We start from the raw sequence: 14270 nt of genomic DNA, 5'->3' as shown, positions 1-14270 counted from the left end.
AGAGGCTGCTTGCATCGGCATACTGGCGGTCATACCGGCCAACGAACTAAAACACTCGTTCCACATGCTTTTGGACCGTGCAAAAAGCTGTATTGAGGCAGAAGGAGACTATTTTGAATCAAATAAATTGATTTTTCCGAAAAAACCATTTGTTTTTTTTTTTAAGTCATGTTTACTTTGGAACAACCCTTGTATTTTATGCGGTAATATTCTACATCTGCTACTCTAACGGCACTAGAAGATTTCTTCTAGCTTAGTCGCGTTCTTTCTAGGCTTATACGATGCTCGTTACTTTGGTCAATACATTTATAAATATCTTATTCGATTATGTTCATCTACAGGAATAAAATCTATTTCTCTTTATCATAGAATATAATAATAATGACAAAAATATCTTACTTTTGTCATGGCACTTGGGTTGAAATTTCTGACAAACATAATATTTATAGTATGGCTTTACCATTATGAAAATATGTCTACATTACAGGTCTGCTGGTGTTCTATACTAGGGCTTATATGGACTTAGTAGATAATAGAACCTTAATTATTTTACATAATTATTTGGCGAGTCTTTTTTCTGGCTCTATATGATTTATACCTAATATTAGATCTTAGAGAAATTCACTAATCATTTCCTCGTAACTTATCTTTTCAGCTCCTTCTTTGTCGCACAATGGCACAACGGTATGAAATTTGCGCATTCAATCTTCAATAAGAATATATATGCATGAATATATATGTATATATAGATATATATTTAAGGACATTTAAAAAAGGCAAACGACATGTGTATTAGTAAGCAATAAAATACGAAAAAGCAATAAATAAGAAAAAAGAAGGGGAGTTAAAGAATTGACTACCCACAAGTTTCAGCTGTAAAGGAAGGCACTTGTGGAAAGTGTGAAAAGAAAGTGTGAGAGACGGCGCCGACAGCATGTGGTGCCGCCACAATACATAAATACATGAACTAATAATTGACAATGCGTACAACAACAACAATTGGAGTAGAAAAAAACATTTGTGGGGATAAAAAGTGAACAGGAAAATAGCGGAAACGGTTATAAATCGGAAGCGAACGCATAATTAAATATACTCGCATTCGTTGACGCCCCGAACGACCACACTCACACCTAAATCCGAAGTAATCAGTGAAGCATGTGATGAAAAAGTGTTAAATACAAATAAAGAAAGCCAAATTAAGAGCGCAGCAAAATCTTACAAAGCACATTAAAGCAATCGTTTGAGTGTTAATGCTTTAACAGTGAAAATTACTGAGAAATATTTTTTCTCATTTTAATTTTTGTAGTGTGAGCATCATCAAGTGTAGTGTGAAGTGAAATAAGAAGCTTTGAATTCACCTTTCTCTAATCAACCAGCGAGCTTTTGAAAGAAAATCTTACTTCGAACGCTTTCTCTTAAAAATAACATTAATCTCTGATTTATTTGCCTTCGCTTGAAGCAACAAAATCAAATAATTTTATACAAAGTAATCTAAATTTGAAATTGTGCCGTTATTAAGCCCACAGCCACGTTTAATGAACGATTTATAAAAATTCTAAAACATAAGCGCACTTAAGCTCAGCCGACAAGCTTACAGCTTAAGGAGTTAAATCAAATAATAACAGTTACTGTGGGTTGCCCCAGCAGCTGCGTGTGTAAGCATTTGCCGAGCATCTGCAGTTGCCATCGTCAGCCGTATTCATAATGGCCGACTTGGAGCGCATAAGACTGGTCATACTGGGTGGTGCTGGTGTGGGCAAAAGTTCCATCATCAAACGTTTCCTCTTCAAAACTTATACGGACAAATATCGTGCTACGGTCGAGGATCTTTTTAATCGGGAATATGATTTGGGCGGCGTCACACTGAAGGTGAGTAAGATTGAAAACTCATTTTATTTACGATATGTACAATGTTTACAAAGAGAAGTAAAAAAGCTTAATAATAATATAAACAAGTAAGAGAGGGTTAATTTCGGGTGCAACCGAACATTATAAAACACGTTCTCTTATTTTCATTTGAATAACTCAATTATTGGCCGATATATCCAGCATAAAGTCATCAGGCAGTTCGAAAAATCTTTATATTAGGTATATGGGAGCTCAGAGAAGTATTGACTTGATTCCACCTATTTTGAATACACAGATTTACTACTACAGGAAAAGAATTCTGTCTGAATTTATTGCATATCTCACACATTGAACGATATTTTCGGTCAAGAGTCAACTATAGGTACTGGGATCCTCATATTCGTATCTAGTTTGGTTGGATTTACACAATTTACTCTTTTCCTAGATTGGGCACATCACACTTAAATTCCAATCGTCAGGCATGCATCCGTCGACCATATTCTACAAAGAGACGATTGCACCCTACTGATTAGTTTCTTCGCCGCCGTATATTAATAGCAACCCATCGGCCCTGTCGCTTTGTTGTTCTTCAGACAGATAATTGCAAGTTTTTGAATGCTCACATGACATTGAACATCACTATGCCATACAAATAGATATGTTTAGCAGATAACATAGAACATTTTTCGTAAGTAGGGTAAGTGAGGTCTAACTTTTGAATTTCCAACCAAGCTCAAATTTTTAAACAGAAAAGTGGGCGGGACGTAGAAACCTGGAGAATAAACTTTTATCAATTGAAAAAGAAGAAAAAAACTTCTGTTAGGTGACAGGTCAGAAACTCATCGATGGCAGTAAGAGAGTAGATGAGATTGCCAGGAGTAGTACACGCCTTGCATCCTAAATCGTAAGTAGTTTGGCTTTACGACCATGTGGATGGCAGCATGGCAAGGAAGGTCTAAAGGTGGTGGAATCGTATACATATGTAGATGCGAACTTGCAAAAGCCATGGACACAGCGATAGATCGGAAATAAACAAATTTGCTACAAATTGTTGATAGAAGAGACTCTAGAAATATTATCCGAATAAACATTGGTCACAGTAAGGTAAGGTAAGTAAGGTAGCGGCACACAGATGCAGAATGGAGCTGGCTGGCGGGAAATGTCAAAACAACAACGAAACGATCGAGCATATCACGTGCACTTGTCTTGTAAGAGAAGGCTTCAATAATTTCAGAGCCAAACGGTATGATTTGCTAGAAAAGTTATCGTAAGTGAAACCGCAAACCGTCACTATTACAGCGTTATTGGATCGCTTAAAGGACGAGATCGCCGCAAAACGGCCGCATTTGAAGAAAAAGAAAGTACGAAAGTGCTGTTGCACCAAACCAGTGCACCGTGTCACAATTCAGTAAAAAAAACTTGGCAAAAATCTATGAATTGTGCTTCGAATTGGATCTGAATCCACTATATTCTCCAGATCTGGCCACCACTATTTGCTGCTCTCAAGCTACAAAAACATGCTCACTGGGAAGAAAATTTCGTCAATTAAATAGTTTATCGCCGAAACTGAGGCCTATTTGGAAGCGAAAGACATATCGTACTTCAAATGCGGTTTTGAAAGGTTGGAGGATGCTATAGATGCTATTATCAGTGTATCACCCTTGAAAAGAATTTTGTTAAATAAAAAAAGGAATTTTTCCAAGAAAATATGTTTAAATGAACTTAGCGAGTTCTTATTCTACAATAATACTATCAAAATTGAGGAAAAGCCGAAATAATCTGCCCACATTTCCCACATTTCTTTGTCTTTATTGTCAAGCTTTTGCAGTTTGCCCCTACAGCTTAGTTACTTAATTTCTCAATATGCAGCAATTGTTTTTGGCTTTCATTAACTACGTGTATGTGTGCGTATGTTATGACTACAAAAGCAAAAAATCATAATACTATATAATGCTTCTGAGCAACATGAAGCGACGACGCATATTGCTGTTTAATTGAATTTAATTTTCTGTTTTGTTGTTGTTGTTTCAATGTTTTTGTTTTCGTATTGTAAGTTTTTTTCTGGTATACTCCTGCAGGTCTAATGCCTATGCACATCTAATGCTTCCACTATTCACCTTCTTGACAACAGCAATGCTTACCAACACAAAGAAAGTCATAAACATGCAGCCCTACATGCAAACATATGTACTTACTATATATACAAGTACTTAACTACATACATTAAAGTTTGTCTGGCCACGTTGCGCGCTGTCGGCAAATCCCAGTCACACATACACACACATTCACTTGGAAGACAATTAAGGGCAGAACTTTTGTCTGCGAACATCTTTAACGTGACACGCTCGACAGGGAATATTTATATAGCGCACAAACATACGCACAGAGACGTCCGCATGCTTTTACTGTTAGTTGACAAAGTTGTCGAGTAGATGTTGGCAACTCTCGGCAACACACACATTAACAAATCTGCCGTTACACATGTTGCTGGCACTGATAAGAATGTCTTTAGTAGAATATACATTAGGGTACTTCAATTTTAGATCATATTTTGTTCACGTTTTGCTACCAGAAAAACAGCGCCTTAATAACGAATAAAAATTATGCCGCTATATAAAACGATTTTTTCAATCCTCGAAACACTTTTCATAAGCACTTTTTGGGATGGCTTTCAGATCCTTCAGCGAATTTTTAGTTTGGGAAACGAGAAAAAATCACACGGATCCAAACCTGGAGAATACAGTGATTGATCGACGGTACTTATTGCATTTTTGGCTTTAAATTTGGTCACAATGATACTCTTCTTGAAAAAAGTCAGCTTTATCGGGACGAGTAGAGCAAAAACGCTTTTCTTACCCAAAATATTCACCAAACTCATTCGAACGGACTCACGAGCGTTGTTGAGCTTTCTATCCCTCTAACACTTGTCTGCGGATTTTCAAGCACCATATCTTTCACTTTTTTAATATTTTCATCATTTGAAAAGGTCGAAGGTCGTTCAGAACAAGACATGTCTTCAAGTATCTCCCGACTGTTCTTGAAGGCTTCGTAGCACTTGAAGGCTTGTGTTAAAACTGAATCACCGTAAGTCTTTTCAAACATTGGCAATGATTCCGTATTCGAAATTTAGTTAAAAATACAAAATTTGAGACAAATTCTTTGTTCGATATTTCTATTGTAAAAATCACAACCAACTACTGAAGTGTACCGACTCAAGCCATTTCTGCCCGATGGGTACCCACGCAACAGTGTTCACGCGAAGAATCATATCTCATAGAAGGCAATATCGTCATCAAAAGGGAGTTCACTCATCCGAGGCGGGTCCCAAGCTCAGCGCACAACCCCGCGGAGGGGATGGTTCACCTTCTCACTTTAGCTCCCCCTCAAACGGATGTTCTTAGGATCTACCCAGAGGATAGATACAAATTGAGGCATGCACTGCGACCCATGGGTCTATTGTGCCCTACCTAGAGGATACTTGGTCAAAGACCGGAAGTCGTGAGCTGCTTGAGCCATATGTAAAATAATCGTTTCTGGGCACTCCCAAGTGAATGGCGAACAGAGAACTTTCCTCACTTGCGTGAACTTCTGCACATGGCTCCATCCTCCACATGACTCCATCCTACACTTTTGCGACTTTATATCAGTTCGTTTAATTTTCCGTCGCAAAAATAAAAAAAAATGTTTTTAAGGCAATGAAATGTGAGATACTTAGTTATTTTTATTTGTGTTTTTCTTTGAATTTTATTTATTGTAATCTATATTTTGCTATAGTATCCACGTTTACTTCGTTTTAAGCTCATTTCCACGCTCCACCATCAGTTTTACCAGAACAACCGGCATCTCTTTTATGAGTTTCTTCATTGGTATTCATAATCATTGACTTGCTGGCTTCTCCATTGCTTGAGGGACGAGCTGTATTAAAATTATCATCGCTTTAAGTCGTACATGTATTCGTACATATTCGTTTTATTTGTGTCTTCATATCCCGCAAATAGTTGCCATGTGAGAGCGTCATCGTAAAACCAATTTTCATGACATTTCTCACCGGCATACGTTTATGTCCACAGTCTAGTCAACGACGACGACGACGATAGTTAGGTATTACCCCTCCCGATAACCGTCTGATTTTTGCCTGTAGCCTTGTTCGTTGACCGCAAATGCCACGATAGCCTACTTCATGCTGGTAACAGTTTAACAAGCTGATGCGTGTCTCATTGCCGGCAGTCTCGCTTGGCTGGACACAACGGTTGCTAAATTAACCAATTGACACCCAATTCTTATTGACGCGCCATAATTCCCGACCCATCAGGCTCGTTTTATTGACATTTAAATACGATTGCTGACATATATACGTTGTAAATTGCCAGTTTTTTGTACGAGTGATTGTAGATAAGTACCAATGTATTAGAATTTAATGGCAGCACTAAGTTTCACTATGTTAATTTATACAAAAAAAATGTATTGGCGTGGTATAGCTTTGAATGCGAGCACTCAGTCAAATTTTGTGTCAACTATTATTTTAAAAAAACGGATAAAATCAGCGAATATAGCTACGACTTTGATGCAAGTTGCACTGGTTCAAACAAAGTGAATTAGTCGTTTGCGGTTTTTACCTTCCACTACAACCTAATGAGTTTCAAGCCAGCAATTGTTCCTACAATGTCTTCGACATATAATATTTTGCTTCAAGATATGGCTTACTCCCAGCGATCATCTTTACTATGCTAGACAAATTCTTTTCAGCTTTTTTGAAAGCTTAGTAAACTAGAAAGTCTGGAGAGATCAAATCCGTAGAATATTACCCGTCATGTCGATTGATTTGTGGTACACAAAATTGTCTTGTTTACGCTCTCATGACAGCTCCTTGGCACCGTATTTTCGTATATCAAAATATTTATTTGAATTTCGCGTGCCTCTGCTCTAACTTACACTGCATTTTCGGCTTGCACTACTCACAGAAACACGTGGCGCAAAGATGTTTTTCCTGCCTCTCCAGGTGCTCGGAGACAACTGACCAGCCGCTTGTTCGTTAGTTAGGAACACCCTCTACCGAATCCAGTCGGTACACTGACACTCCGAAGAACAGTCACGAGAGAATATGATGTCTAGTGATTCTACTTACTTTCATTTTGGAATTTTCCTATAACCCAAAATTATATTCAAAATGAATGAGCACATTTAAAAATTACTTGTATGTGATTTTACTTTTTGATTGATTCGCTTGTGACTGCATACCAAAAACACATCATGATAAATGAGTGATGTGCGTGCGCATGCTTGCTAAATGAAGCGCAGCCAAAACGTTGCGATGAAATAATCGAAAAATTAATAAGCTACATTAGAAAAGTGCAAAAACAGAAAAACAACACACACAAAGCAGAAAATTGGTACAAAAAGAACGAAAGCACCTCGATTTTGTTGTTGTTTGAATAAATTGTGTTGTTGCAAAAAAGAAATGTTGTTGTTGCACAAAATAAACATAGTTGTTGTAATAATAATGAGAAATCGCATAACGCTGCGGTTCAACGGAGCGTATGAGCAACATTAAAAAGCGAAGCGTTGCGAGATGTGAGCCTTGAAGTACAAATCTTTTAGAGCATTATTACGAATAGGCGTGTGTTTGTGTTGCACCACATATCAACGAAAAAAAAATTGTCAAAAGAAAAATGTGTGTGTAATGTGTAAGTGTAAATATATATGTTTATGTTTCACTAGATATTATATATCTCTATTAGTGTGGAAATGACGACGGCAGCGTTGATTTTCCTTAAACTTTAACTTTCGTGTATTTGCATTTCCAGGGGAAAAATGTGTGTCTAACGGTATTTTATTTGCCTTCTGGCACGTGACTTCCGCGCTTTTATGCTCATTCACTTTTTATTTACTGCCTCGTTCATAGTTTGTCATGTTGGCATCGTTTTCCATACTTTCCATTATCATTTGCTCATAAAATATGCATTTCAACAAGCCGAAAAATAGTTCAAAATTAATTATGAAAAGTTATGGTTTCAATTCATAATAGGAAATAACACTTACATATGTACATTAAGGTGGCACTTATTTTAGTTTTCGAAAAGGGACTTATATAGAAATAAAAAATTGCCAGTAAGCAAAAAAAGACGAAAAAAACAGAGTATGCAAAAAATATTTTTCGAAAAAGCAAATAATAAGTTAATAAAGTTAAATTAATTAATTTAAAATATGGAAAAATATTATAGAGATAAAAATTTAATATCATTCAATCATATAAAACGCAACAAAACCCTCGACAGCAGTGAAGCTATAATATCCAGTTTCACGTTTTCCTTACAAGGTGCTGATTTATGGTAATGTAATCCGATCTGATCAATTGTTTGGTGGATTACATCGTTTACATGTTAAACTTTGTTAAGATACATTGTTAAATGCATTTTTTTCATACACGACTTGCTACAGCTTTATGCCTTAGTGGCCTAATATCGGCGGTTCCTACAATGAGCAGCTTCTTTAAGAGTGAAACCGTGTGCAAAATTTCAGTTCGATATCTCCAAACTTGAGGGACAAGTTTGCATATATACAGACAGACGAACAAGGCTAAATTGGCTCAGATCCCTGATCTTTTGTAAAGGGTGGGCCATCTAACGTTTTAAATTTGAATTATCTATATTCTGACATTGGAAACGTCAAATACCATTCGAAAAGTGACAGATATTCAGTAAAGAGTCTAAAATTTACGAAATGGGGCGCTATTCACTATTCTACAGTTCGCAGATTGGGCAGAAGATCGTTTGACCGAGGATGGTCAATTTTACCGAAAAATCATCTTTTCGGACGAGACTCATTTCCACCTCGATGGTTACGTTAAAAAGCAGAATTGTCGCTTTTGGGGCACAGAAAACCCGCACGTAATCGTCGAGAAGCCAATGCACCCAGCACGTATCACTGTATGGTTCGCATTTTGGTCTGGCGGAATCATCGGCCCATTTTCTTCGAAAATGAAGAAGGAACCGCCGTAACCATCAATGGTGAGCGATATCGCGCAATGTTAACCGAATTTTTCTTCAAGCAAATTGAAGAGGAAGACTTGGACAACATTTGGTTCCAGCAGGACTGCGCTACGTGCCATACAGCAAACGCTACATTCAATCTTTTACGCCTTATCTTCGAAATTTAAAATTTTATATGGCCCACCCTATATAAACATTTTATAGAGACTTACTTTAAGTAAAATTCGCAATTATTTTGATTATATGCATGCCCTATTTTTGTACCCATTATTTTTTCGACTAATGAATTTATTTAAAAATCTTACAATTCCAGGGTCCATATTTGATATAGGCAACGTTCTGTGTTTGCACAGAGGCACCTTTATGGCTCTTCAATTTTTTTTACTTTTGTACCACTCTAATAACGGGTGATTTTTTTGAGGTTAGGATTTTCATGCATTAGTATTTGACAGATCACGTGGGATTTCAGACATGGTGTCAAAGAGAAAGATGCTCAGTATGCTTTGACATTTCATCATGAATAGACTTACTAACGAGCAACGCTTGCAAATCATTGAATTTTATTACCAAAATCAGTGTTCGGTTCGAAATGTGTTTCGCGCGCGTGTTTTGTTCAGCGATGAGGCTCATTTCTGGTTGAATGGCTACGTAAATAAGCAAAATTGCCGCATTTGGGGTGAAGAGCAACCAGAAGCCATTCAAGAACTGCCCATGCATCCCGAAAAATGCACTGTTTGGTGTGGTTTGTACGCTGGTGGAATCATTGGACCGTATTTTTTCAAAGATGCTGTTGGACGCAACGTTACGGTGAATGGCGATCGCTATCGTTCGATGCTAACAAACTTTTTGTTGCCAAAAATGGAAGAACTGAACTTGGTTGACATGTGGTTTCAACAAGATGGCGCTACATGCCACACAGCTCGCGATTCTATGGCCATTTTGAGGGAAAACTTCGGACAACAATTCATCTCAAGAAATGGACCCGTAAGTTGGCCACCAAGATCATGCGATTTAACGCCTTTAGACTATTTTTTGTGGGGCTACGTCAAGTCTAAAGTCTACAGAAATAAGCCAGCAACTATTCCAGCTTTGGAAGACAACATTTCCGAAGAAATTCGGGCTATTCCGGCCGAAATGCTCGAAAAAGTTGCCCAAAAATTGGACTTTCCGAATGGACCACCTAAGACGCAGCCGCGGTCAACATTTAAATGAAATTATCTTCAAAAAGTAAATGTCATGAACCAATCTAACGTTTCAAATAAAGAACCGATGAGATTTTGCAAATTTTATGCGTTTTTTTTTTTTAAAAAGTTATCAAGCTCTTAAAAAAAAACCCTTTATATGGTAACTGCAGCCTAAGTGATAAATCAGGTTATTAATCTTTACGAATATATCTACTTTAAATTTGGCTCAGCTGCTAGTTTTCGCCATTTAGCGATTTAGTAATGAGCGTAAATGATGCAAGGCAAGTTTTCCAAGCTTCGCCGGATCTTATATCAACATAACTGTAATTAATTAAATTAGCTTACTCAAATGGTTACAAGTGATCGATTGAAATGAAATAATTTATGAGCAAAACTCCTACAGTGGTTAAAAATAGTACGCAGTGACTGTCAACAAGGAATACTATTTGTCTTTTATGCGTCATTGGCGAAGCTATTCGTAAAAAAGAGGCTGGAATTATTGGCCAACAACTCTCGGTTTTGGCCCCACGATAATGCACTGTCGCATAGTGCATTGATTTTTCTTGTTTGTCGCCAAATTTTCAACCACTATCGTGGCGCAAACCACCGCATTCACCCGCTCCAGCTCCGTGTGACTTTTGATAAAATGGAAAAAATGTTGACACAAGTACATTGGGACCGAGGTGGATGACATAGATTTAGGAGGATAAATTTACAATTTTAAAATTAGGTTCAAAGTCTTACTATTTTTTACTCATAGGATAAAACAGTAATTTGATAGAACAAATCGCGGCAACAAGGGACATCTTTGGCCAAAAATTAATGAAAAAAGAGCCTGCCTCATTCCCCGTTGATTCTAATGTATATATCTTCCAATACATTAAAGACTTATGACCCCAATTTGCACAGAACAAATTTTTTCAGCCATTCTTGTGACAGTGTGAAAATACGTGAAATTGGATGATAACCCCGCCCACCCACAAAAAAAGGTTTGGTCAGAACCTACTAAAAGGCCGATAAAGAATAAATAAATGCGTCAGAGATATTAAATTTTACATCCGGAAAGATACAAGGAGGCGTTATAAGGGCCTGTGTCAAAACATTGTCAAAGCAAAGTCCACAATTAGGCGAAAATCGAGTCTTGCTTGTTTCAAATTATTATTAAAATTTTCTATATTTTTTCGCTCGTGTAAGCTGTTCCGAACTTGTTCTTTTTGCTCTCTCAATCTCTCTCTTTCTTTCTTTTTCTTAATCGTCTATCGGCACAATTATTTCTTGTCGTTTATTACCCAACAGCTTCCTTCAGTTGTCGCAGTTGTCCAACGAAGTAGATAGATTGAAAATTTTTGAAATAGAATTATTCGGTCTACGGAAAAGCAAATCACATCTCCAATGACATATTGGAGAAAATTTCATTAGCGTTTTAGTTTCTATTATTGCTTGGTTTTCTCCAACCGCCTCGAAAGTAATTAAACGTTGACAGCTCATTCCTCATTCCTACATATATATTTATGTACATATATAAAATCAGCCACCTGTGGACTTAAAGCAAAAACCAAAAATATTTGTTTTATTTAAAAAATAATTCCCCACCTTGCAATAAAAAAATCCTCACAACTTCGAAGAGACTATGAAGATTGCTTAGGATACATACGTTTACACACTGGAAATCTTTGCTAAATGCCTAGCAACAAATTCGTAGGGAGTAGAAGGCAAAAGCGAATTGCATGAAGTCGCATATACCCACATATCCGTTCCCAAATAGTCCCCGTTGTATTTGGTTGTGTGTTGCCGAGTATATTACAATGTGTGTGTGAGTGTATATGGCTGTCGATTTATGCAAAGCCAAGTTGAGAGCAACGTGTGTATAAATTTGATTAATGATGCGTGCAGCAACAAAAAAGGACAACACACACAACAAAGACAATAGCGATAAGCACAACAACAATGCGACTACGAAGCTGGCGAGGTAGTTGTGCCAACGCCAAAGGAATTAGCGCTCGCGGCTTGGAGCTTAATGTCGGTGGTTTTGCAAATGTTTATGTGTATGAATGTATGTATGCACATTAGGGTGTCCGTTATTTCTCACGTTGATTGTGTTTCTGCAAAGGTCATCGGGATTACATATAAGGATTCAACGAAAACACACTCTTTATTTTCAATTTAGGTCGTATATCAGTCATTTTACTTTTTCCATGTAGATAACATGAGATTTTAAATAGTTTGTATTAAAAAGGTAAACCTACAACTTTGAAAGAATGGTATGCTGATACCAAATTTTCTTATCAAATGTACTGAGCATACATACAAGTGATTTATGCATATTATGTTGCTCATATGACATTGGGTACAGTATCAATACACTACATTGGATGCATAACTTTACTTAGGTAAGTAGAGTGGCTGTCGAGGCAGCGCACTTAGATATTTAGGAATGCCATCGTTATTCCAACAGGACTAAACTCCCCTCATCCTATCGAATCTACTCTCAACAAACCCGTGCTTCTGAGGTAATTCAAAAAAAAAGATTTATCAAGAAACCCTCAACCGATATTTCCGATTCTTTTCCTATATAGCGCCTCACATATATCTTCTAAAATAATATTCTTATGAAAACAAGCGGAAAATTTTATATTCGAATATCACTTTTTCGAAATCGAAAAATCAACTTAGGGAATATCCTAATGTATATATATATATGTATATATATGTGTGTGTACTGTGAGGTAACCTGTAGAGCATGCGGATAATTGGGTATTTCTAGGTTAGTCGAATATTTGCTACCGTTAGCGACATGTGGGGTTCTTTTAAAAGTCGGATATATGCAGTATATGTATGTGTGTGTTCCTCTTTGTCGCTAAAAGTAATTAATTTGCATTTTTCGTACATTCTTAACGCTTCAACAAACAAAGTTATTGCTACTTGACTGGTGTCTCATCACCGACGCGACTTTAAGTTTCGAAGCTTTTGTTTTTGTTGCTGTTGTTATTGCCTTTCAATATTAGGAATTATTAAAATATTTGTATTTAGCTCATTCTTATGTACTACTCTCTTTACTGTTGTTAAAAAAGCGCTCACTGGTCGTGTGTATATGTAAAGAGAAGCGTAATTATGCTTTAAGCTCCAGCTTGTCGAATCATCGCTGACTAATAGCTATATACTAGCTTCTTATACAAACTGAGCCGGGACTGACTATTGAGAATTCGTTACTCAGCAGAAATTGGGGCCTAAAAGCGAATGTTGTTATGATATATATGAAGTACTGGTGGCTTGCCTTAAAGCACAACAATATAATATCAGAAAATTAAAGAAATACAGAAGATAGCCCGTGGAGTAGGTTCATAGGCTGTTAGGTCATGCGCAACAAAAACGCATAATAAAAGATACCATCTCAATCTACACCGACGGGTCCAAAATGAACTGCAGAGTCTCGACGAGGTTATACTATGAGCAGCCGTCTTTCAAACTCAGCATAAAGAGCTTGGCATAGAGAAGGGCTGAGGAGTTCAATTTAATAACTCTGAAAGCATACATAAAGCTAACATTTACACAGATTAGCCACCTGCCATCGACGCCAAAGACTAATTCCAGCGTAATCAGCAAAAGTAGAAAGGTTTTAAGCTCGCTGATAAAATATACTCCCCTTGTTCATAATTTTAATTCTTAGTATACATTAAATTTATGAAGTATCATAAGTACATATGTCAAAACAGTATATATGTACATCTCGGGAGCTAAGTCCATTATTTCTCATGCAAACAGCGATTCACACGGGTATTAAACAATTATTTCAAAAGCTAGAATTTTTTATACACTCTCCCCACACATAATTTCTCGTTTCTATGAGGCAGTCCAGAATTGTTTCATGAATTTAAAAACTTTTGTTTTATTCCTCCGGGAACTTTTTTGAATAATTAGATCGTTTATTATGTTGACACTATCATTCCAGGGAGGCACTATTGCCCTAAAATATAACCAATAAAATTCCTACAATACTGCATTTATTAAAATTTCTAAACTATGGACTATTCACCAACAGTGATTCCATGAAGATGAGCTCTCATATTCGTCCGTAATTACAATTAATTTACAATCAAAGACCATGAAAAGTGTCCTGTCGGAAATCTCCAGCAAATATAAAAATTATCCCGCTCGTGAGAGCAAAGGGGTTAAACTTAGAAACTTCCGTTCACGGTCTCTTTATATGCATATGCCCACATAATCAATGAGGCGTCTTGCATTGGTTAGC

At 36.9% G+C, this 14270-nt stretch overlaps 1 protein-coding gene across 3 annotated transcripts in view; it reads left to right on the top strand.

Annotated features, from left to right (window-relative positions):
- The first annotated feature begins 700 nt into the window (after positions 1-700).
- LOC105228997 (GTP-binding protein Di-Ras2) overlaps positions 701-14270 on the top strand; it is a 70890-nt gene continuing 57320 nt past the window's right edge. For 2 of the 3 annotated variants that reach the window (XM_049453208.1, XM_049453207.1), the window contains exon 1: positions 701-1869. In XM_049453208.1, coding sequence (XP_049309165.1) covers positions 1705-1869 — 165 coding nt within the window. In that variant the 5' untranslated portion in view covers positions 701-1704. The remainder of the gene's footprint in view (positions 1870-14270) is intronic. The other variant, XM_049453209.1, reaches the window with a different exon arrangement.

This window comes from Bactrocera dorsalis, chromosome 3 (assembly GCF_023373825.1).
Source record: "Bactrocera dorsalis isolate Fly_Bdor chromosome 3, ASM2337382v1, whole genome shotgun sequence".
Lineage (NCBI taxonomy): Eukaryota > Metazoa > Arthropoda > Insecta > Diptera > Tephritidae > Bactrocera > Bactrocera dorsalis.
This window is presented reverse-complemented; position numbering and strand designations above follow the sequence as displayed.